The sequence below is a fragment of the Rana temporaria genome, chromosome 6 (assembly GCF_905171775.1).
Source record: "Rana temporaria chromosome 6, aRanTem1.1, whole genome shotgun sequence".
Taxonomy (NCBI): domain Eukaryota; kingdom Metazoa; phylum Chordata; class Amphibia; order Anura; family Ranidae; genus Rana; species Rana temporaria.
The window spans coordinates 41,326,936-41,352,736 of record NC_053494.1 but is presented as its reverse complement, the minus strand read 5'-3'; the positions used below and the strand labels follow the sequence as shown (position 1 = coordinate 41,352,736).

General features: G+C 45.2%; 1 protein-coding gene across 2 annotated transcripts in view; it reads right to left on the bottom strand.

Annotated features, from left to right (window-relative positions):
* The window catches only part of TMEM184A (transmembrane protein 184A), an 85,353-nt gene that overhangs the window by 29,376 nt on the left and 30,176 nt on the right, over positions 1–25,801 (bottom strand). For both annotated transcript variants that reach the window (XM_040356699.1, XM_040356698.1), the window contains exon 2: positions 7,141–7,409. In XM_040356699.1, the coding sequence (XP_040212633.1) occupies positions 7,141–7,398 (258 nt within the window). In that variant the 5' untranslated portion in view covers positions 7,399–7,409. The remainder of the gene's footprint in view (positions 1–7,140; positions 7,410–25,801) is intronic.

The following is a 25,801-nucleotide window of genomic DNA, read 5'->3' as shown; positions in this document are numbered from 1 at the left end:
CAGTGAAAATAAATTAATGGAACACAGTTGCCAACAATCTAGAATTACAGTATTTACAGGAACAATTTGCTTTTGAGCATGGAATGCTTCATTCAATAAGCTATACGATTGTTGTTTCCCGTGACGACTGTTAAAGTTTAATACATTCAAAAGACTATGGTTCTCTTATGAGGAACTTCAAAAACAAGGGCCAGATTCACGTACATCGGGGTATCCTTGCGCAGGCGTAACGTATCCGATTTACGTTACGCCTCCGTGACTTAGACGGGCAGGTGCTGTATTCTCAAAGCACTTGCTCCGTAAGTTGCGGCGGCGTAGCGTAAATAGGCCGGCGTAAACCCGCCTAATTCAAATGTGGGACAGGGGGGCATGTTTTATGGTAATGTTATGTGACCCGACGTGATTGACGTTTTTATGTGACGCCGTCCGTTGACATATCCTAGTGTGCATTGCTCCAAATACGCCGCAAGGACGTATTGGTTTCGACGTGAACGTAAATTACGTCCAGCCCCATTCACGGACGAATTACGCAAACGACGTAAAAAATTCAAAATTCGACGCGGGAACGACGTCCATACTTAAAGCGGTGGTTCACCCTCCATAGCAACATTTTAGCATAAAATTAGGCATAGTAGCGCGAGCTACAGTATGCCTGTCTTGATTTTTTTAGCGCGGTACTCACAGTACATTGGGAATGGGCGTTCCTATCCAGACAGAGGATGATTGACGGCCGGCTCTGGCACGTCACGCTCCCCGAAGACAGCCGGAGTAGGTCTCGGCTCTTCACGGCGCTATACGGCGCCTGCGCACAGACTATGCGCAGGCACCGTGAAGAGCCAAGCCTATTTCGGCTATTTCCAGAAGAAGCGTGACGTGCCAGAGCCGGAGATACGCCGTCGTATCTCCTCTGAGAATCTGGCCCCAAGTGTTTTATCACTGATCAAATGGAACATTGATAATATAATAAGTAAAGTAGAACTATAGGCAAAACTTTGTTTTTAGCCCACACACGATCATTTTTTACAACCCGAAAAACGACATCGTTTAAAACTATGTTAAAAAATGCAGCATGTTCGAATTTTTTTTTTTGTCGTATTTCAGAACCTGAAAAATGATGTGAAGCCCACACACGATCATTTAAAATTACATTTTTTAAAAACAACGTTTTTTTCCATGCCGAAAAATGATCGTGTGTATGCGGCATTAATCTAGGCTTACCTGTAGGTTAAAGTGGTTGTAAAGGGTTTACAACCACTTTAAGGCTCATTTCACATGGAGGGAATTCTATTCTGATCACAGCAGCTCACAGATCCCCTGTTGATCGTTGCAGAGTGAGCGATGACACATCGGTGTCCATTCAGTTTCTGCAGAACGGACACACCAGAGCCCACTCCGCTCTATGGATGGACGGCCCGGGAGTAAAAAGACTCCGCTGTCCGTTTACACCCGAGTACCTTTCCGGTCTGATCTTCCTAAATGGAAGAGGATGGATCCCCTTCCATTTTTTTTTAGCAGACTGGATCGGACCCGGAAGGTAGGAGGGTGTAAACAGACACACCCCGTCTGTCCATAGGAATGCATGGACCTTCCGATCAGGTCCGTCTTAAAAATTGACTGGTTGACTTGATCAGATCACCCGTGTGAAAGAGGCCCATGCCTATTCTATCTAACCTTGTAAAGAAAAGATTGGTATACTTACTGTATCATAGAGGTAACTAAAGCCCCGTACACACGGTCGGACCTTTGTCTGACCAAAATCACATTGGAATTTCGACGTGTTCTCTATCTAAACTCAGATGGAATTCCTCTGAATTTCCGATGGAAATAATCCGATGGGGCATACACACTGTCGGAATTTCCGATGGAAAAAGTCTGTCTGACTTTTCCCATCGGGAATTCCGATCGTGTGTACGGGGCATAAGACTTTCATTTCTAATAGCCATCATGAATTCGCCCTCCTGTCTGAGACATCATTAGCCTGAGCACCATTGTGAAGGACCCCCCCTTATTTTCATACTCGAGAACACATGGCTATGTACTAGGGGGTTGTAGGCTGGTACATCATACCCCTGTTTCCCTGAAAATAAGATCTACCCCAAAAATAAGACCTAGCGTTATTTTTCAGGAGGGCTGCAATATAAGCCCTACCCCGAAAATAAGCCCTAGTTTAAAATGCTTGTAAAATCCTATAATCCACTCTATTACAGGAGTATATAATGTATAATGTGTGTGTGTTTCTGTAATATAATTGTGGGGAAGAGAGCTCCGGCAAGTGACAGAAGCGCAGAGCGGCGTTATAATGGTATTTGGCACCATTATATTACAGAAACACACACATTGTACATTATATACTACTCTAATAGGGAGGATTATAGGATTGTACAAGCATTTTAATTCGGTTCACAATGGGGATTTTTGTCAGGCAGGATGGGAGAGGGGGAGAGAAGACAGCACATTACATGTAAGACCTACCCCGAAAATAAGCCCTACTGTGTCTTTTGTTGCCAAAATTAATATAAGACCCGGGCTTATTTTCGGGGGGAAACACGTTATCAATTTAATCGACTGCCTTAGCCATGAAAAATATTAAAGGATAAACCCTTCTATGGACCATTACCAACCAAGAAAAGTAATTTTACACCGGTATAGTCCGACATCTACTCCATTGAGATATTTAACAATGCAAATGGATGCAACTTTGCACGATCACAATTTTTAAACCCATAAAAAATTGTGCACTTCGAAATTGTTCCAGATTTGGGCTTAAACATGGATAACGAAATTTAAAGCTGTATGAAGTTGTAGAGGTCTTGGCAGCCTGATCTGCCAATGTATGGCCAACTTGAAGCCAAGAAATGTAACATATTACAGCTCACTATTCCTTAAATCATGGGTCTTCAAACTGCGGCCCTCCAGTTGTTCAGAAACTACAATTCCCATCATGCCCAGTCATGTCTGAATGTAATGCCGCGTACACACGGTCGTTTTTCGACATGAAATTTTTTTTTGTTTTTCAGCATGTCCAAAAAACAAAGGGGTAGATTCAGCAAGCAATTACGCCTGCGTATCCATAGATACGCAGCGTAATTGCCAAGTAGCGCCGGCGTATCAACTTTCTGTATTCAGAAAGCTCGATACGCCGACTGTAGCCTAAGATACGACTGGCATAAGGCTCTTATGCCGTCGTATCTTAGGCTGCATTCTGCCGCTGGCCGCTAGGTGGCGTTCCCATAGTTGTCAGCGTAGAGTATGCAAATTGCATACTCACGCCGATTCACAAACGTACGCGCGGTCGTGTTTTACGTCGTTTGCGTTCGTCGCTTTCGTCGTAAGGCTGCTCCTGCTATTAGGAGGCGCAGCCAATGGTAAGTATAGACGTCGTTCCCGCGTTGCGTTTTTCGAAATTTACGTCGTTTGCGTAAGTGGATCGTGAATGGCGCTGGACGCCATTTACGTTCACTTCGAAGCAAATGACGTCCTTGCGACGTCATTTACCGCAATGCACGTCGGGAAATTTTCCAGACGGAGCATGCGCAGTACGTTCGGCACGGGAACGCGCCTAATTTAAATGATCCACGCCCCCTACGGGATCATTTAAATTACGCGCGCTTACGCCGGCCCCTTTTACGAAACGCCGCCGCAAATTACGGAGAAAATGATTCGTGAATGAAGCGTAGCTCCAGTAATTTACGGAGGCGTAGCGTAAAAACGGTAGCAGTGCGCGCCCCTACCTGAATCTACTCCAAAGTTTTTCCAACTTCATCATTAAAAACGATGTTGCCCACACACCATCGTTTTTGAAAAATGATGAACAAAGCGCGGTGACGTACAACACGTACGACGGCACTCTGAAGGGGAAGTTCTATTCGCCTTGGGGCTGCTTTTAGCTGATTCCTTGTTAGGAAAAGACGATTTGCGTTTTTTTGTCTGTTACAGCGTGATGAATGTGCTTACTACATTATGAATGGTAGTTTTACCAGAACGAGCGCTCCCGTCTCATAACTTGCTTCTGGGCATGCGCGGGTTTAAAACGTTGTTTTAGCCCACACACGATCATTTTTTACAACACAAAAAAATACATTTTAAAAAACGACGTTAAAAAATGCAGCATGGTCGAATTTTTTTTTTGGTCGTTTTTCAGAAGCCGAAAAACGATGTGAAGCCCACACACAATGATTTTAAATGACGTTTTTAAAAACTAAATTTTTTCTAATGCCGAAAAACGACCGTTTGTACGCGGCATCAGAGTTTTACAATGCCTCATGGGATGTGTAGTTCTGCAGCAGCTGGAGGGTCGTAGTTTGAGGATCCCTGCCTTAAATGATACTGCCAGCACAACACACTTCCTGTCCTATGGTGACCATATTCACACAATGATCCATTGAAAAGCAGGTGTAGTTTAGGAGAGGAAGTGTGTAAGGACTACAGAACACCTCCTACTCTAGCAAGTGTACGTCGCCAGCACACCAAGGATCTACAATCACCGTCCAAAGGAAAACCTTTGAACGAACGCCGATTGTAGATCCTTGGTGTGCTGGCAAATATGTACACTTGCTTGATGTTTCCAGGATCTAGCTGGTAATTGTTACAGCACCCACTATTGATAAGCCTTGTTTTCCAGAAAGTGTGCGATAAGAATATAGACAACACCTCCTACGCTATACATCTCCATGACATATGGGTGTTCTGTCAGCCTGAGAGAAGACCTGAGTTGGTCTGGTAACATTTCTTGATTTAATACAGCACAGTGTACAGGACAGCACAGGATTTCTGGCAGGTTCAACAGGTATTTTTTTACACTTATCAAACAGATTTTAAAAGTTAATGCCCATGTTTGTACAGTTTCATACTCCCAGCCCTTCTAGAACCATGTGTAGCGCCTGGCAACTTTTATAGCAGGTGCTATTGTGAATTTAGAAGGGGGGTCAGAGAGTTAGTTAACTCTGGCCATGTTAATTTGGTCAAATTTAAGGCCTCTGTTCCAGCTCTGGCTGTACTGTGTGCCTATCCTCCTTTCTGGGGACTCCAGTCACCCCCAGACGGTAGGGGGCAGCAGTAGATTCAGGGTCGTGTGGATACTTCTCCTCGGCAGCCAATCAGGAGGGTTGCTCGCCTCGCTGTGCATGCTGGGAGGGGTATTTAGGGGCAGATGCCATCGGTGCGGGTCGTCGCCACCCCACGCCTTCCACCTGGGCAGTCGTCCCACCACCCCCGTGTGTGTCCCTCCTGGCCGGGGTGTGTTGCTGTGTTCCTGGTTCCGGGGCCACGTTGGTCCGGAGCATTAATCTACCTAGTAGGCTCAGTAAGCAGACTGGCCCAGATTCTCGTAGAATGGCGTAAAACTGGGCGGGCGTAACGTATCTGATTTACGTTACGCCGCCGCAAGTTTTTCAGGCAAGTGCTTTATTCACAAAGCACTTGTGTGTAAAGTTGCGGCGGCGTAACGCAAATCACCCGGCGGAATTCAAATTCGGCGGGTAGGGGGCGTGTTTCATTTAAATGAAGCGCGTCCCCGTGCCGAACGTACTGCGAATGCGCCGTCCCTAAAATATCCCGGCGTGCATTGCTCAAGGACGTCATTGGTTTTGACGTGGATGTAAATTACGTCCAGCACCATTCACTGACGTCTTACGCAAACGACGAAAATTTATAAATTTTGACGCGGGAACGACGGCCATACTTAACATTGGTTGCGCCTCATATACCCAGGGGCAACTTTACGCCGGGACAAGCCTAACGTAAACGTTGTAACTTTACTGCGTTGGCCGCGCGTACGTTTGGGAATTCGCGTATCTAGCTAATTTGCATACTCGACGGGGAAAACAACGGAAGCGCCACCTAGCGGACAAAAAAAAATTGCATTTAAGATCCGACGGCGTAATAGACTTACGCCTGTTGGATCTAATGGATATCTATGCGTAACTGATTCTAAGAATCAGGCGCATAGATACGACGGCCCAGATGAGGACTTACGACGGCGTACATGGCGCTGCGCCGTCGTAAGCCCTTTGAGAATCTGGGCCACTGAGTCTACAAATTTACAAGTGGTCCTGTGCTGTCCGTCCAAAGTGGAGGAAGCCGGTCGATGGAGAACCTGTCTGGGGGACACCGAGCACGAGGCTGGTGTCGCAGAAGAGGCCTATCCGCTCATCGAAGGACACTTCGTACCTGAGAGGCTGGACGGTGGTCGCCTGTCAGTTATTGCTGCAATTGAAGCTGTTTGAAGGAGATCCGGGTGCTAAATCCTGTTGAGAAGGATTTTGGACCGAAATTGTCTCCACCTTTAGGCTGCATTCACACCTGGGCGACAAGTAACGCAGCGTACGCGGCGTATTTTGCCGCGATTCAGTTTACTTTTTTTTTTTTTTCACAAAGAATTAACATTGCGGTCTATGGCCGAACGCCAATGCCGCCTGAAAAAAAGGGTCCGGGACTTGTTTTCAGGCGGCAGGCGTACGGCGTTTCGGCGTTCGGCGTGAACCATCTCATAGACAGCAATGGAAATTCGCCCCTCCAGCGTATCGAGCGTCGGGCATTTTGTCGCCAAGGTGTGAATGGAGCCTTAGGAGGGAGAGACTTTAACCTAAAGTTCCGAGTGACACTCTGGCTGCAAGGCTGGTGAGAGAGGCCTATCCAGATGCACTATACCCACTCTGGCTAGAGTGGTGAAGAGATTTATCACCGTTTCCACGCCAGTTAACCCTGAATCCGCCATTTCCATTTCTTCTATTCCTTCACCTTTCTACTATTTACCGTTTTTTACCCGGCCGGTTAATAAAAGCACAGAAAAGACACCTGTCGTGTGGGTATTTACTTTATTACAGCTCTCATCCAGTACCCTAGTCCAGTGTTTCTCAACTCCAGTCCTCAAGGCTCCCCAACAGGTCATGTTTTCAGGATTTCCCTCAGATGAAACGGCTGTGGTAATTACCAAGCCAGTGAAACTGATCAAATCACCTGTGCAAAAATAATGGAAAGCCTGAAAACATGACCTGTTGGGGCGCCTTGAGGACTGGAGTTGAGAAACACTGCCCTAGACGGCGGGAATACAGAGGTAATGTGCCACCCAAATCAAACCAGCAGCTCCTTCGGGGTAGTGCTACATACACATCATTAATCAACATTTGAACAATGCCTTACCTGGTGGCAGGTCAGCAGCAGAGCCGTCCACACAAACAACCCGGAGATGCCCTGTGCGGCCGCCGTCGTTAGGAATAATTGATCTCCATCGATCGTGGTATTGGAAGCTGTCCGAAGCTGAACAGAAGTCTCACTGTCCATACTAAATATATCCTCCGATCTGCCAGACGTAGTTTGACTCGTTGTGTTGAGAATCAGAGTAGAAAGAGACACATTCGGCTCCATCGTGGAGAACTGATCAGCCGTGGTGTTATTCATCTGTGCGGAGCCTGTCAGGGAGCAAAGGTAAAAAGTCAGGCTTCGCCAGGCGCTCGGGATAGTAGATGGAGAGGATTATACACACAGTGATCGTCTCACACATGGGGAGGAGTTATGGAAAGCACAAGATTAATAGGATATTTAGTCAGTAAAGACAACCTACTGTATCTGTGCAAGATATATCGTATACTATACTATATATATTATATATATACACATATACACACACTATATATATATATATATATATATATATATATATATATATATATATATATATATATATATATATATATATATATATATATATATATATATATATATATATATATATATATACACATATATATATATATATATATACACATACATACATATACACACACACACACAAAATATATATATATGCCGTTCCAAGACATTTCCTTGTTCAGAGCACTGGACTTTTGTATGTTTGTTGCGAAAAATAAATCTGACAGGGGCTATAACCCTCGCTCGTTCCATCCAAAATTAAAAAAGTTTTGCCTTTAGTTACACTTTAAAGACAATTGCAAGTATGAACTACTCTTTTGAATTTTCCTTTAACTAGTTTAAGGCCACGTCCGTTTTCTTGAGCTCAGCTTCATACTAGAAATACTGCCCTTCTTTGGGTCCTTTCACACGTGCGGACCATTTTTTAGATCAGTTTTTTATCATCAGTTGATTCGTTTTTCATCAGTTGTCATCCGTTTTTTTTTTTTTGTTAGAACTTTATTTTTATTACATATTTTGATGAAAAACTGATGTTAGCGGATCGGATGTTAACTAGTAGCCGACCAGCCACCGTCATTATACGGCGGCAGGTCGGCTCTCCTGGGCGAGAGCCCGTAGCTATACGTCCTATCGTATAGCCGCCACTAGGGGGCGCGTGCGCGCCGCCGGAGGCGCGCGCGCGCGCTCCCCGCTCGCCCCCGACTCCCGTGCGTGTGCCCGGCGGGCGCGATCGCCGCCGGGCACACGCGATCGCTCGGTACAGAGCGGGGAACGGGAGCTGTGTGTGTAAACACACAGCTCTCGTTCCTGTCAGCAGGGGAAATGCTGATTTTCTGTTCATACAATGTATGAACAGAAGATCAGTGTTTCCCCTAGTGAGGCCACCCCCCCCCCCCACAGTAAGAACACACCCAGGCATACTTAACCCCTTCCCCGCCCCCTAGTGTTAACCCCTTCACTGCCAGTGGCATTTTTATAGTAATCTAATGCATTTTTATAGCACTGATCGCTATAAAAATGCCAATGGTCCCAAAAATGTGTCAAAAATGTCCGAAGTGTCCGCCATAATGTCGCAATACCGAAAAAAAAATCGCTGATCGCCGCCATTACTAGTAAAAAAAATATTAATAAAAATGCCATAAAAATACCCCCTATTTTGTAAACGCTATAACTTTTGCGCAAACCAATCAATAAACGCTTATTGCGATTTTTTTTACGAAAAATATGTAGAAGAATACGTATCGGCCTAAACTGAGGAAAAAAAATGTTTTTTTATATATTTTTGGGGGATATTTATTACAGCAAAAAGTAAAAAATATTCATTTTTTTCAAAATTGTCGCTCTATTTTTGTTTATAGCGCAAAAAATAAAAAACGCAGAGGTGATCAAATACCACCAAAAGAAAGCTCTATTTGTGGGAAAAAAAGGACGCCAATTTTGTTTGGGAGCCACGTCGCACGACCGCGCAATTGTCTGTTAAAGCGACGCAGTCCCGAATCGCAAAAAGTACTCTGGTCTTTAGGCAGCAATATGTTCCGGGGGGTAAGTGGTTAAACGGATCGTCCGCCAACATCCGTTTTTCGTCCGTTCCGTTTTTTTGACGGAAGAAAAATAGGGTTTTCTTCCGTTAAAAAAAAACTGAGCTTAACGGAGACGGATGTTAACGGACGTTAGCGGATGCTCATCCGCTAACGTACGCTATCCCATTGGAAAGCATTGCAGTCCGTAAACGGACGTATGAAAAAACGGACGAACGGTCCGCACGTGTGAAAGGACCCTTAACCTTATCCACATCCTTATGGCTCATTCATACCAGATGCATTGAGCTGTGTTGATCAACACGAAGACCTCTTTCACATTGAGGCGTGGAGCCGCGGTGACGGTATAGCCGCGCTATTTGTAGCGCGGCTATACCGTCGTATTAACCGCGATATTCGGGCACTAGTGGTGAGGTTTTAACCCCCGCTAGTGGGCGAAAAAGGGTTGCGGGCGGTATTACCGCGCTTTCCCATTGATTTCAATGGGAAGGCGCGGTATAGGAGCGGTGAACACACCGCTCCTATACCGCGGTAAAGATGCGGCTAGCAGGACTTTTGGAGCGCTCCTGCTAGCGCACCGCTTCAATGTGAAAGCCTTCAGGCTTTCACATTGAACACTACAGGGCAGGTTTTTTTCATGCGGTATAGCAGCGCTGTACCACATGAAAAACGCCTTAATGTGAAAGGGACCTAAGAAAACAATTGTTCTCCTGTACAATACAAGTTGGCTCGCAATGCATAGAAATGCAGATTAGTGCAAAATGCTGTTGGGCACATAGCAAAATTAAGCTTTTTTTTTGTATCTTAAAACAAAATGAAAAAAAAAAAAGTGAAAAATAAACACTGTAATGAATTGTAACAATGCATCACAGCATGCGTACACAATGGTGAAAATCCACTTGACGAAGAAAGAAAAAAGAAGAAAAAGAAGAACGCATTTTAGCTTGCACATGATTGGATAATGGAAGTCAGCAAAGCTTCACCTCACTGAGATGAGGGAAAATTCCCTTGCAATGTAAATGGCCTTTTTGCCCTTAGAAAATTATGCCAATTAACTGGTTGCCGACCAGCCGCTGGTCGGCTCCCCTGCGCGAGAGCACGTAGTATAACGTCTGCTCTCGCGCAGGCCACTAGGGGCGCTCTCCCCCGCCTCCCGTGCGCGTGCCCGGCAGGCGTGATCGCCGCCGGGCACACGCGATCGCTCATTACAGAGCGAGGCCCAGGAGCTGTGTGTGTAAACACACAGCTCCCGGTCCTGTCAGGGGAGAAATGCTGATCTTCTGTTCATACAATGTATGAACAGAAGATCAGTCATTTTCCCTAGTGAGTCCATCCCCCCTACAGTTAGAACACAATCGCTGATCGCCGCCATTACTAGTAAAAAAAAAAAGAATATTAAATAAAAATGCCATAAAAATACCCCCTGTTTTGTAAACGCTATAACTTTTGCACAAACCAATCAATAAACGCTTATTGCGATTTTTTTTTAACGAAAAATAAGTAGAAGAATACGTATCAGCCTAAACTGAGGAAAAAAATGTTTTTATATATTTTTGGGGGATATTTATTATAGCAAAAAATATTCATTTTTTTTCAAAATTGTTGCTCTAGTTTTGTTTATAGCGCGAAAAATAAAAACCGCAGAGGTGATCAAATACCACCAAAAGAAAGCTCTATTTGTGGGGAAAAAAGGACGCCAATTTTGTTTGGGAGCCATGTCGCACGACTGCGCAATTGTCAGTTAAAACGACGCAGTGCCGAATCGCAAAAAGTGCTCTGGTCTTTGACCAGCAATATAGTCCGGGGGTTAAGTGGTCCTCTAGTCTTTCCTAAAATGTTTTGTCTCTCAGACTTTGCACAATTTTCTTATTTTTTTAATGGATTTTACCTCATCGATATCTTTTTGTATGCATCTCCAGAACCTTCATGAATAACAAAATAAAATTGCTGTTAAGCCTAAAATTATAGACCAAGGCCTTTTTAAGCTTTAGTAAATAATTAGACCAATTAACTCCTCTCCACAATGGAAGAGATGTGACCATGTCATCTTGGATCTGACACCATGAAAAGGTCTGTGCCCTCTCCCTCAGCAAGATTATGCCATCAACATAATTTACAGTTGTGCTCATAAGTTTACATACCCTGGCAGAATGTATGATTTCTTGCCCATTTTTCAGAGAATGTGAATGATAACACAAAACCATTTTTCACTCCCTTTCATGGTTAGCGTTTGGCTGAAGCCATTTATTATCAATTAACCTTTTACTCTTTTTAAACGTAATCACAATGGCAACAGAAACTACCCAAATGACCCTGATCAAAAGTTTACATACCCTGGTGATTTTGGCCTGATAACAAGCACACAAGTTGACACCAAGGCCCCTTTTACACTGGGTGCGGGAGGTGCGGTGGCGGTATAGCGGCGCGATATTTAACGATGCTTTACCGTGATATACGGCCGTTAGCGGTGCGGTTTTAACCCCTGCTAGCGTCCGAAAAAGGGTTAATATTGCCCGCAAACCACGGCTACAGCCACGGTTTGCGGGAGGTATAGCCGCGCTGTCCCGTTGATTTCAATGGGAAGGAGCGTTATACACACCGCTCCTTTACCGCTCCAAAGATGCTGCTTGCAGATTTTTTTCTCCCGCCAGCGCATCGCCTCAGTGTGAAAGCCCTTGGGCTTTCACATTGAGAATGCTGGGGCAGAAGTATTTCAGGCGTTATTTATGCGCTATTTTTAGCGCTAAAACACCTGAAATACGCCTCAGTGTGACAGGGCCTAATGCCGCATACACACACACGACCGTTTTCCCGGTTCTAAACAATGACGTTTTTTTTATAATGTCATTAAAAACAAACAAACAATCGTGTGTGGGCTCCAGAGCATTTTTCACAATGTAAAAAATGGGCATTAAAAATTTTGAACATGCTCTAAATTTTTCACGTCGTGTTTACCGTCGTAAGAAATGGTCGTGTGTGGGCTTTAACGACGTGAGAAAAACGCGCGCATGCTCAGAAGCAAGTTATGAGACGGGAGCGCTCGTTATGGTAAAACTACCGTTCGTAATGGAGTAAGCACATTCATCACGCTGTAACAGACTGAAAAGCGTGAATGGTCTTTTACTAACACGAAATCAGCTAAAGCAGCCCAAAGCGTGGTGTCGTCCAAATGGAACTTTATAGTGCCGTCGTACGTCACTGCGCTTTGCTAGAGCATTTTTTTTTCATGATCGTGTGTAGGCAAGGCCGTTATAATGATCGGGTTGAAAAAAACATCGTCTTTCCTAGACCTTTAAAAACGGTTGTGTGTACGCGGCATAAGGGGTTTGAATGGCTATTAAAAAGGTAGAAGAAGATGTGGTTGTGGAAGATGTGGTTGCAGTCGTTTTGCTATCATTTTGGCATAAAGTTTTAGTTTGACGCCTACGAGGGAGGAGATCGGGTGATAATTTGAGTTGAGGGAGTGGTTTTTATCTGGTTTGGGTATTAGGGTGAGGTTTTCCTTCAAAACTTGGGTGGGAAAGGGGTTTTCATCTGAAAGAGAATTGAAAACTTTAAAAAGAAAATGTTTTTTTTTTTTTAAAGGGTTCTCCTTCACTGTCCGATCACAATCACAGGCTGGGTATGGGTCTATGACCACTAGGCTAGGTGACCAGATGTCCCCGGTTTCTGGGGACAGTCCCCTGATTAAGGACACTGTCCCCGGATTGGATTTTAACAGGAGCTGGGGCAATTTCAAAGACAGTCAGTGCAAAATTACTCCTACTAGCTTAGGGGGGTGTATTTTTTCTCTCATGATCATGTGCTGGTTGGAACAGAGTGACTTTTTTCAGTTTCAAGCGCATGCCCATTTAAGCTCCGCTCGCATGTTCTTCTGCCTCAGCTCAAATCCCGGCCAGCCGCCTGCCTATCTCCTTGCCTTCCCTGGCAGAGCGATCTTCCTCCACTCCCCACCCAGTAGTAGCCGGGCCCAGAGAGTGAGCCTTGAGAGGCAGAGAGAGGCAGCTGAGCTCAGCTGAAGGTGTCCAGCAGCAGGAACAGAGGGGAAGCGGATCCGATCGTAGGGCTACCAGTGCCTTCAAGGCTTCAACACAGGTGTGCTTTGGGGTTGTCTGAATAGACTACATTGCACTTTGTCTCTCTGGCATAATAAATGGTATCATAACCCAACAGGTCCGCCATCAGGGGGGTACAGGCAGTACACCTGTAAGGGGCCCGAAGGCCCCCAGGGCCCGGGATGGCAACCCCCCCCTATTGTAATATATTTTAAATTTTATTTATTAAAGGGCCAATTTTTTTTTTTTAGGGGTACGGAGGACCCGGAGATCCCCAGGGCCCGGATGACAACCCCCCTTTTTTTTTATAAAAAAAAAAAAAATGTATTTATATTATTTTATATATATATATATATATATATATATATATATATATATTTATTAAAGGGCCCAGAGGTCCCCAGGGCCCTGGATGGCTACCCCCCTTTTCTTATATAAATTTTTCTTTATTTCTTCTTTTTTTGTAAAGGGCTCCCCCGCTTCTCAATTTCAGGCAGCAGGATCACTTATATATGTGATCCTGCATTTCTGGGTATTGCAGCCAATCAGCAGGACTCGATGACCGCCGGTACCCACTGATCGTTATGTAAACAGGCAGAACGGTGGTCTGCCTATGTAAACAAGGCAGTTCGCCGTTCTGTCAGTATGGAAAACATTGATCCTGTGTTCCTGCAAAGCAGGTACAGGGATCTATGCCTTCCCTTAGTAAAAGCACCTCCCCCACAGTGAGAAAACACTTGTTAGGCACACATTTAACCCTTTGATTGCCCTGGATGTTATCCCCTTCCCAGCCAGTTTCATTAGTACAGTGACAGTGCATATTTTTAGCGCTGATCACTCTATTAGTGTCACTGGTTCCCACAAAATGTGTCAAAAGTGTGACCGTGTCTGATTTGTCCACCGCGATATCGCAGTCGCTGATTGCCGCCATTACTAGAAAAAAAAAAAAAATATGTCCCTGGATTTTATTTGAAAGATCTGGTCACCTTATGCTAGGCATAATTCACCCCGAAAGACTGAAAACATTTAGTGGTGGTAATAGAAGTACTATGGGGCTAAAGATTGAAAGCAAGTTTTTTTTTTTAGCTTTTAACTGGAGTTCTACTTTAACCACTTAAGGACCGCCTCCTGCACATATACGTCGGCAGAATGGCACGGCTGGGCACAAGCACGTACCTGTACGTCCTCTTTAAGTGCCCAGCCGTGGGTCGTGGCCGCGGGACCCACGGACTGGATCGCCGCTGGAGTCCCGCGATCGGTCCCCGGAGCTGAAGAATGAGGAGAGCTGTGTGTAAACACAGCTTCCCTGTTCTTCACTGTGGCGCCGTTATTGATCGTGTGTTCCCTGATATAGGGAAACACGATCAATGATGTCACACGTCCAGCCCCGACCCTTACAGTTAGAAACACATATGGAGGTCACACTTAACCCCTTCAGCGCCCCCTAGTGGTTAACTCCCAAACTGCAATCGTCATTTTTACAGTAAACCATGCATTTTTTGCTGTGAAAATGACAATTGTCCCAAAAATGTGTCCGCCATAATGTCGCGGTCACGAAAAAAAAAAAATCGCTGATCGCCGCCATTAGTAGTAAAAAAAAATTTTTTTTATCAATTTTGCGCAAACCAATCGATAAACGCTTATTGCGATTTTTTTTTTACCAAAAATAGGTAGAAGAATACGTATCGTCCTAAACTGCGGAAAAAAAAAAAAAATTTTTATATATTTTTGGGGGATATTTATTATAGCAAAAAGGAAAAAATATTGCATTTTTTTCAAAATTGTCGCTCTATTTTTGATTATAGCGCAAAAAATAAAAAAAACGCAGAGGTGATCAAATACCACCAAAAGAAAGCTCTATTTGTGTGAAAAAAAGGACGCCAATTTTGTTTGGGAGCCACGTCGCACGACCGCGCAATAGTCAGTTAAAGCGACGCAGTGCCGAATCGCAAAAACTGGCCGGGTCCTTTACCTGCATTTTTGTCCGGGTCTTAAGTGGTTAAGACCTCATTCACATGGGTGTACTGATCTGTACATCTGTGCGCAGGGCCGCCATCACCTGCACAGGTAGCCTAATACAGAGAAGAGAAACATGTGCGGGAAACTGATTGCAATAGGTGGGGGGAATGATTCATTCCCCCCCCCCCCCCATCTACTGCAATCAGTTTCCCGCACATGTTTCATTTAAAGTCCCGCACTTGTTTCTCTTCTCTATACCTAATTAGGGATGGAGGTAATTGACCCATTACCTCATTTAAAGTCCCAACCAACCCTTCCCCCTCCCATTATAGGTAGCCCAATACATCAATGACAGGTGGGCAACTACAAGGACTTGCACGGAACACCTCTGCAACCCGCACAAATGAAGATGGACCATCAAAACGGGTGTAGGGATCGGTATGCTGCTGTGACCGATATCAAATACTGCGTGCGTCACTGGGTCAATTTCCCCTTACTTTCTGTCCAGCTGTCCCCACAAATCTTGGCTGGGGTTCTAGTTTAAACATTTACTAGTTACCAGCTCTAAATTTGTAAGTGGTTTTATTTAGGAGATCCACATTAAGCTCTTTTATGGCCCTTTAAAGTGTGGCCAAAGTAAACACATTTGCTAAAATGGCCATATGCAGTAGTGAGGTGCTTTGGATTTCTCACAGCATATTATTAACCTTTATGTAAATATCATTAATGCATTCCACTGTTTAGCACTCCAGGCCTGTGGGAAATTATTAATACCTGTAATCTGCATATTCTTCACAGTGCTTGCCTATAAACCTCCATGATTTCCTTCTGTTCGCACCCCCGGAGCACACATGCGCCCAGCTCTCACTAATAGCCATACAAATTCTGCAACCTGATCCGAGGAAATGAAACACGCTTGATATTTTCAAGAAGTCATTATTCTCCAACTTTATATTTTAGTCACAGTCTTTTCAAAAAGGAACATTCTTTTACATCCAAACTGTACAAATAACAAAACCTGGGTGTAGCTTCTGCAAAACCACTTTTAGAGGCGAGGGGCGGGAGGAGACGATTTATTGGGGATCTGTGGCTCCAACAGTCATACACATGCAGAAGAATTCTAAACATGAAGAGCAGTGTGTGGCTACTCCTCTCCAATTAGCTATTAGTGGAGGGTTGTGGGCAAATCACTGCAAATGACAAGGAAGAGTAGAGAGAGGGTCGTGGATGTGGATTGTTCAGCCCTTGAGGCACTATTCCTTCTACTGACAGTAATGACGATTCCCTCATTCCTCCCACTGACACCGACAGGGCCTCATTCCTCCCACTGATGACAATGGGGCCTCATTCCTCCTACCGAAAAAAACGGGGCATCATTCCTTCCACCGACAATGACGGGGCCTCACCCCCCCCCCCCCCCGACGACGGGGCCTCATTCCTCCCCACCCCCCGACAACGACTGGGCCTCATTCCTCCCCGACAACGACGGTGCCTCATTCCCCCCCCCCGACAACGACGGGGCCTCATTCCTCCCCACCCCCGACGGGGCCTCATTTCTCCCCACCCCCGACAACAACAGGGCCTCATTCCTCCCACCGAAAAAACGGGGCATCATTCCTTCCACCGACGACGACGGGGCCTCACCCCCCCCCCGGACGACGACAGGGCCTCATTCCTCCCCCACCGACAACGACGGGGCCTCATTCCTTCCACCGACGGGCCTCATTCCTCCCCCCCCCTCCGACGACGGGGCCTCATTCCTCCCCCCCCCCCCCCGACAACAACGGGGCCTCATTCCTCCCCACCCCTGACGGGGCCTCATTACTCCCACCGAAAAAACGGGGCATCATTCCTTCCACCGACGACGATGGGGCCTCATTCCTCCCCCCCCTCCGACGACGTCGGGGCCTAATCCCCCCCCCCGATGACGACGGGGCCTCATTCCTCCCCACCCCGACGGGGCCTCATTCCTCCGGCCGACAACGACGGGGCACTCATTCCTCCTGCCGACAACGATGGGGCCTCACCCCCCCCCCCCGACGACGGGGCCTCATTCCTCCCCACCCCTTCGACGGTGCCTCATTCCTCCCGCCGACAACGACGGGACCCTCATTCCTCCTGCCGACAACGACGGGGCCATCATTCCTCCCGCCGACAACGACGGGGCCATCATTCCTCCCGCCGACAACGACGGGGCCATCATTCCTCCCGCCGACAACGACGGGGCCATCATTCCTCCCGCCGACAACGACGGGGCCATCATTCCTCCCGCCGACAACGACGGGGCCATCATTCCTCCCGCCGACAACGACGGGGCCATCATTCCTCCCGACGACAACGACGGGGCCATCATTCCTCCCGACGACAACGACCGGGCCTTCATTCCTCCCGCAAGTTAATTGTCCTAAAAAGTATTTGGGGACCCGGGTCCTGCCCCAGGGAACATGTATCAATGCAAAAAAAGTTTTAAAAACTGACGTTTTTTCAGGAGCAGTAATTTTAATAATGCCTGAAGGGTCTGGAATTGATATTTGGGGGGAACCCCACGTCTTTTTTTTTTATTTGACGCAGGGTTCCCCTTAATATCCATACCAGACCTGAAAAGACCCCCATGCATTATTTTTTTTTTATGAATGACTTTTCTCTGTATTGCCGGGAGCCGACAATTCATTATAGCCGTGATTGGTTTTAAATTACTTTTTTTCCTTCAGAAATGACACTTTGTGCAGGGACAGTTCCAAGCACGGGAAACAAGCGCTACTTTTACAGGCATACTATACACTCCCCCTAGGTACGAAATTTAAAGGAATATTTCACTTTTATTGTTTCACTTTAAGCATTATTAAAAACACTGCTCCCAAAAAAAATGCAGGTTTTAAAACATTTTTTGCATTGATACATGTCCCCTGGGGCAGGACCCAGGTCCCCAAACACTTTTTATGACAATAACTTGCATATTAGCCTTTAAAATTAGCACTTTAGATTTCAAACGTTCGAGTCCCATAGACTTTAACTGGGTTCTAAAGTACACACGAACGTGCCGTGAACACCCCAAATTGTTCGCTGTTCGGCGAACAGGCAATGTTCGAGTCGAACATGAGTTTGACTCGAACTCAAAGCTCATGCCTAGTAATGACACCAAAGTCGCTGGCAGTGGGTGGGACCAGTAGAAAATGTATGTTCTCTACTACCCAACACATAATGCCCCTAATCAGGCAGGTCTGAGATCAAAGCTTACCATCCAGGGTCGGGTCAGAGACGGCGAACAGAACAGTCATGTGACTTCAAAGTCTAGAGCAAGAATAAAGCTATTTAAAGAGATCAAAAAGGTTTTCTAAAAATGGAGCACTGAACTGAGGCTGGTGGAATTTTTTTGTGTAGCTGAAGATCTGTTTTAAGACACTTTTCAACACTAGTTATTCCATCCATAGCATTAAAGTGGACGGAGGATCGATCCTTTAAGCTACAAACCCAGTGACACATATAAAGAGGGGATGGAAATCCTCACTGCTCCCCCTCTTCTTCTACCCCACTCATTCCTCCTGCCGACAACGATGGGGCCTCACCCCCCCCCCCCCCCCCCCCGACGACGGGGCCTCATTCCTCCCCACCCCTTCGACGGTGCCTCATTCCTCCCGCCGACAACGACGGGACCCTCATTCCTCCTGCCGACAACGACGGGGCCATCATTCCTCCCGCCGACAACGACGGGGCCATCATTCCTCCCGCCGACAACGACGGGGCCATCATTCCTCCCGCCGACAACGACGGGGCCATCATTCCTCCCGCCGACAACGACGGGGCCATCATTCCTCCCGCCGACAACGACGGGGCCATCATTCCTCCCGCCGACAACGACGGGGCCATCATTCCTCCCGCCGACAACGACGGGGCCATCATTCCTCCCGACGACAACGACCGGGCCTTCATTCCTCCCGCAAGTTAATTGTCCTAAAAAGTATTTGGGGACCCGGGTCCTGCCCCAGGGAACATGTATCAATGCAAAAAAAGTTTTAAAAACTGACGTTTTTTCAGGAGCAGTAATTTTAATAATGCCTGAAGGGTCTGGAATTGATATTTGGGGGGAACCCCACGTCTTTTTTTTTTATTTGACGCAGGGTTCCCCTTAATATCCATACCAGACCTGAAAAGACCCCCGTGCATTATTTTTTTTTTATGAATGACTTTTCTCTGTATTGCCGGGAGCCGACAATTCATTATAGCCGTGATTGGTTTTAAATTACTTTTTTTCCTTCAGAAATGACACTTTGTGCAGGGACAGTTCCAAGCACGGGAAACAAGCGCTACTTTTACAGGCATACTATACACTCCCCCTAGGTACGAAATTTAAAGGAATATTTCACTTTTATTGTTTCACTTTAAGCATTATTAAAAACACTGCTCCCAAAAAAAATGCAGGTTTTAAAACATTTTTTGCATTGATACATGTCCCCTGGGGCAGGACCCAGGTCCCCAAACACTTTTTATGACAATAACTTGCATATTAGCCTTTAAAATTAGCACTTTAGATTTCAAACGTTCGAGTCCCATAGACTTTAACTGGGTTCTAAAGTACACACGAACGTGCCGTGAACACCCCAAATTGTTCGCTGTTCGGCGAACAGGCAATGTTCGAGTCGAACATGAGTTTGACTCGAACTCAAAGCTCATGCCTAGTAATGACACCAAAGTCGCTGGCAGTGGGTGGGACCAGTAGAAAATGTATGTTCTCTACTACCCAACACATAATGCCCCTAATCAGGCAGGTCTGAGATCAAAGCTTACCATCCAGGGTCGGGTCAGAGACGGCGAACAGAACAGTCATGTGACTTCAAAGTCTAGAGCAAGAATAAAGCTATTTAAAGAGATCAAAAAGGTTTTCTAAAAATGGAGCACTGAACTGAGGCTGGTGGAATTTTTTTGTGTAGCTGAAGATCTGTTTTAAGACACTTTTCAACACTAGTTATTCCATCCATAGCATTAAAGTGGACGGAGGATCGATCCTTTAAGCTACAAACCCAGTGACACATATAAAGAGGGGATGGAAATCCTCACTGCTCCCCCTCCCCCCAGTTGCTAGCTCATAGGTTACATTTAATCTGGCCATAGACAGTTCCTGCTGAATCAGCCGAGTTTGAAACCATGTTTGTGCAAGCTGAATGTACGCAAGTTGATCAACTTGGGTACAACTAGCCTGCCGGATTTTACATGCGATTATTGCTAGCGACTGTTAACCACTTTAGCCCCTGAAGAATTTACCCCCTTCCTGACCAGAGCACTTTTTTGCGATACGATAAAAAAAAAAAAAAAAACGACAACTTGAAAATATAAATAAATAATATCTTTTACTTTTTGCTATAATAAATATCCCACTTTAAAAAAAAAAAAAAAAAAGTTTTCCCCCCCAGTTTAGGCCAATATGTATTCTTATGCCGCGTACACACGATCATTTTTCGGGTTGTAAAAACAAAGTTTTTTAAAATGTAATTTAAAACGATCGTGTGTGGGCTTCAGAACATTTTTCGGGTTCTGAAAAACGAAAAAAATAAAAAATAAAATGCTCTTCAATTTTTTCACAACGTTTTAAACAAATGTCATTTTTAGGGTAGTAAAAAAGGATCGTGTGTGGGCTTTAATGACGTGAAAAACCTGCGCATGCTCAGAAGTTATGAGACGGGAGCGCTTGTTCTGGTAAAACTACCGTTCGTAATGGAGTAAGCACATTCATCACGCTGTAACAGACAGAAAAGCGCAAATCGTCTTTTACTAACACAAAATCAAGGATGGCTCCATCCGAATGGAACTTCCCCTTTATAGTGCCGTCGTACGTGTTGTACGTCACCGCGCTTTGCTAGAGCATTTTTTCCCCCCACTATCGTGTGTAGGCAAGGCCGTTTTAATGATGAAGTTGAAAAGTATACATATTTTTGGTAAAAAAAATTACAATAAGCGTATATTGATTGATTTGCGCAAAAGTTATAGCGTCTACAAAATAGGGAATAGTTTTATGGCATTGTTATTAATTTATTTTTTGCTAGTAATGGCGGCGATCTGCAATTTTTATTGGGACTGCGACATCTTGGCAGACACATCAGACACCATTTTGCGACCATTGTCACTTATACAGCGAGCAATGCTATAAAAATGCACCGATTACTGTGACACTGGCAGGGAAGGGGCTAAACTCTAGGAGGCGATGAAGGGGTTAAGTGTGTCCTAGAGAGTGATTCTAACTGTGGGGGGTGGGTGGGCTACCAGCAGGGACGGACTGAAAACTCATGGGGCCCCCGGCCAATAGAAGATTATGGGGCCCCTGGGCTTACAGATGGCCACCACGCCAGGAGGCAGTGCAAAAGCGGGGCAGCTAAAATCTCTGGATTTTCACATCAAAAGCATGTCGGTTTCGGACATATCGGGGACAGATGTAAAAAAAAAAACAGATTTTTTTTCATACTGTCCCTGGTTTTACTGAGCCTGGCAACCCTGATGGGGCCCCCTAGGGGCATGGGGCCCTCGGGCAGTGCCCGAGTGACTCAATGGTCAGTCCGCCCCTGGCTACCAGTGAAATGACAGATCACTTCTTCCGATCAGAGGGAGCAGTAGATTTCTGTCCTGTCACTAGGCAGAACAGGGAAATGCCTTGTTTACATAGGAATCTCCCCAAATTCTGCCAAAGTATGTTCAGGTGGCGGTCAGCAAGTGGTTAAAGCAATGATCACTGTGTTCTCCCGGAGGGGGCGGTTTTCCCCTCCCCCCCCCCCCCCCCGCAGAGGGATTCCTTTGTCAACGATGTTTGTGTTGATGTGGGAATCAAGTTGATTTAACCACTTGAGAGCCGCGCTACAGACAAAAGACGTCCACAGCGCGGCTCTCACCTGCTGGGTGGACGTCCCTGGACGTCCTGCCGTTTACAACCCCCTGCGCGCTGCCGAGGGCGCGCATCGGGGGAAAAACTGTGCCCGGCGTGTCACGTGATGCCGATGCGCGTGCCTAGCGGCCACGATGTCCGCCAGGTACCCGCGATCGGCAGTGACAGAGCAGGGACGTGGAGCTCTGTGTGTAAACACAGAGCTCCACGTCCTGTCAGGGAGAGAGGAGACCGATGCTGTAATGACACAGATCGGTCACCACCCCCAGTCAGTCCCCTCCCCCCACGGTAAGAATCACTCACAGGTAATACATTTAACCCCTTCCTCGCCCCCTAGTGTTAACCCCTTCCCTGACAGACACATTTATACAGTAATCAGTGCATATTTATAGCACTGTTCGCTGTATAAATGTGAATGGTCCCAAATTAGTGTCAAAAGTGTCCGATATGTCCGCCGCAATATCACAGGCCTGACAAAAAATAAAAAATAAAAAATAAAAATCGCAGATCGCCGCCATTACTAGTATAAAAAAAAAATATCATAAATCTGTCCCCTATTTTGTATTTTTTTATTTTTTTATTACCAAAAATATGTAGAAGAATACATATCGACCTGAACTGAGAAAGAAAAAATATTTTTTTTTTACCAAAAATTGGGATATTATTATTAATATTATTATAACAAAAAGTAAAAAAATATTTATTTATTTTCAAAAAAATTTTGTCTTTTTGTTTATAGCGCAAAACATAAAAACCGCAGAGGTGATCAAATACCACCAAAAATAGTGGGAAAAAAATATAAAAATATAATTTGGGTGCAGTGTTGTATGACCGCGCAATTGTCATTCAAATTGCGTCAGCGCTGAAAGCTGAAAATCGGTCTGGGCAGGAAGGGGGTTTAAGTGCCCAGTAAGGAAATGGGTAACTCCATATGAGCTCAAACCTAAACACTTTCAATTTGTATCCAATCAGGCAGGCCCTTGCGCTACATAGTTGAAGGTAAATATAAAAAAAGGAAATTTTTTTTTGTCCCACTGCTTGCATTACATTTTTAAATTAAAATGTTAATTTTGTATTTTTATTTTTTGTTAAAGTTAATGTTGTAATTCTGCTCCCAGAAAAGTTACAGTATATCATTTCACAGAGAAATACCGGATTTGTTGGTTTTCGGCAGGCGAATCAGAACACTGTATAATAATTTTGCTCTAATTACGAAAGTGTTCATCATGCGGTTCCAGTCATAAAAGGGTTAAGCAGCATGAAGTCACACACATTCCTGGTATACGTTACAATGTCAGAAGAGACCAAGCAGGTTTGGGTTTGATTTGTAAACGTAACAGTTTAGCTAAAATATAGGTTTTCCTTAGGCTGCATTCACACCTGAGCGTTTTGTCGCCTGAAGTTATTCCCTATGGAGATGGTTCACATCTCCACGCCAAAACGCCTGACGCCGAACGCCTGAAGCTCAAACAAGTTTCGGACCCTTTTTTGTCGCGCGTATCGGGCGGTTTTTGAGCGTTTCCATTTCCCATAGAAAGTAATGGAAACGCTCGATTCAATCGACTAGCGCGACAACGAGCGTTTGCTACGGGCGTTTCGTCGCTTTAATCAATAGAACTTTTCACCCAGGCAGAAGATTTAAAACAAATCTACCAACATAGCAACAAGTGATGAAAAGATGATAATTTTTCCTATTGGCTAAAATAAAAAACGTCAAAGTACAAAAACGTCGGACGACGCTGTATGCAAACACGCAAATAAGCATTAATACGCACGACAAAACGCCGGAAAAAACGGCCGACGCTCAGGTGTGAATGCAGCCTTAATGAAAGAAGACCTATTGTAGCCAACCACACTGCGCAGCACACCGCGCATAGGGCAGTCAATTCATTTCAATGGGAAGTCCTCCCTGTGTCAACTGGGGCAATGAATCTCAAGTAACTTCATGGCTTTGAAATTTGCATGTTTTTAGTGGAGTATTTTGTTGCATCTGTCACTCTTCTTGCTGTGCTTAACAATAAATGTGACTTTCGCACATCCACATGCTACTAAAGTATAAATGCAGCTTGAAGCTGAACTCCAGGCAAACGGCCTTTTCTGAAATACATAAATGGGAACCATTTTATCCACCAATTGATTTGTATTTCTGTTCATTCAGTCCTAAGATTTAGACAGCCCCGCCAGACTGCAGTCTGTATATGCCGTAAAGCATGCTTGGTATACTCACTGTGGAACCTAAGGGGTTAATCCTCTGCATTGTGTAAAATGGCTGTTTGATACTGTCTTCCCTGATCCTCCCTTCTTTTACTGTCCCCAATCCATCTGCTGATAGAACAGAGCTTTGGAGGCACTCTGCACATGCTTGGTTTGGTGTGTATCGCTAGGGTTTTTTTTGCTTTGGGAGGAAGCATGTGATCAACACAGGGCCAATCAGCACTGTCCAGACAAAGTCAAGGGTCGTGCAGCCTCATAGGACAGTCAGAGGAGAATGAAAACTCCTCCTACAAGCTTTCCCCAGTGCTCAGCTGGACACTGATAAAAGTCACAAGACTGCTATTTACTGCTGATGAGAAAAGGTATTTAGCAGTTTATATTTACTAAAATAATTAGAGGTGCACCGAAATGGAAATTTCAGAACCGAAACCGAAATAAAAAAAAAAAAATGTCAGGCCAAAACCCAAAATGACTTATTTTTTTTATAATTGTATGTTAAAACAGTACAGTTGGATTGCAAAAATGTATGGAGCATCCCGTCACTGTGCCCAAATTGCCGCCTCTTGTTTCTTTTTTTTTTATTATTATTATTACTTTATCACTTTTTTTTGTAGCTTATCGTTTTACTTTTTTTATTTTTGTATAATTTTCTTATTTTTAATATAATTTTTCTTATTCTTTACTTTTTAATTACTTATTTAATTAACTTAATTATTATTTCTTTTTTTTTTTACACTTAACTTTATTGCTATCACACAGGAGAAAATAATTCCCTGTGTGATAGCAATTGGAGGTGACAGGGTTAATAAAGAGAACCTGTCACCTCCAAAAACAGGAGTGCATTGGCGGAAGGGACAGGAGCCAGACTAGGCAGATGGGGGGGAGGAGGGGGGGGGCAGAGTGCCGAAGGAGCCAGCCGAGGGAGGTGGGGGGGGGGGGGGGGTTGGGGGGAAGGACGGATGGCTGCACAGTGCACACATGTTCTACTAGAAAAGAAAGCAACTCACCGCCCATATGCTCCACGCTGCTCGCACACAGCCCCGCCTCCTCCTAACCCCACGCTGTGATAGACAGAACACATCTCAGCATTAGACCCGCATTCTGTCTATCACAGCGTGGTTAGGAGCAGGCGGGGCTGTGTGCGAGCAGAGCGGAGACAATTTCAGTGTGTGTTTTACCGCTCTGCAATCCCGCGTTGCACCACTAGTCATTAATCGGCAATTTTTAAGTTGTTTCGGCATTTCCCCAAAACAGCTATTTTCGGCCGATATGTATCGGCCGCCGATATATCGGTGCATCCCTAAAAATAATTGCATTTCCATGTTCTGTGTACTGTGGGAGACCAGACATAGCGAATGCAGGTTCCTGGGTTTAGTAACACTTTAAGCAAGACAGCCTGGTCACCTCCCCGCCTCTAGCCTGTGATTGGGCAGTGAGGAAGCAGCAACAGACTTCTCTGCTATACACTAGAAGGGATCAGAAGAGGCCGATAACAAGATTCAGGTACTTCAGTGGTT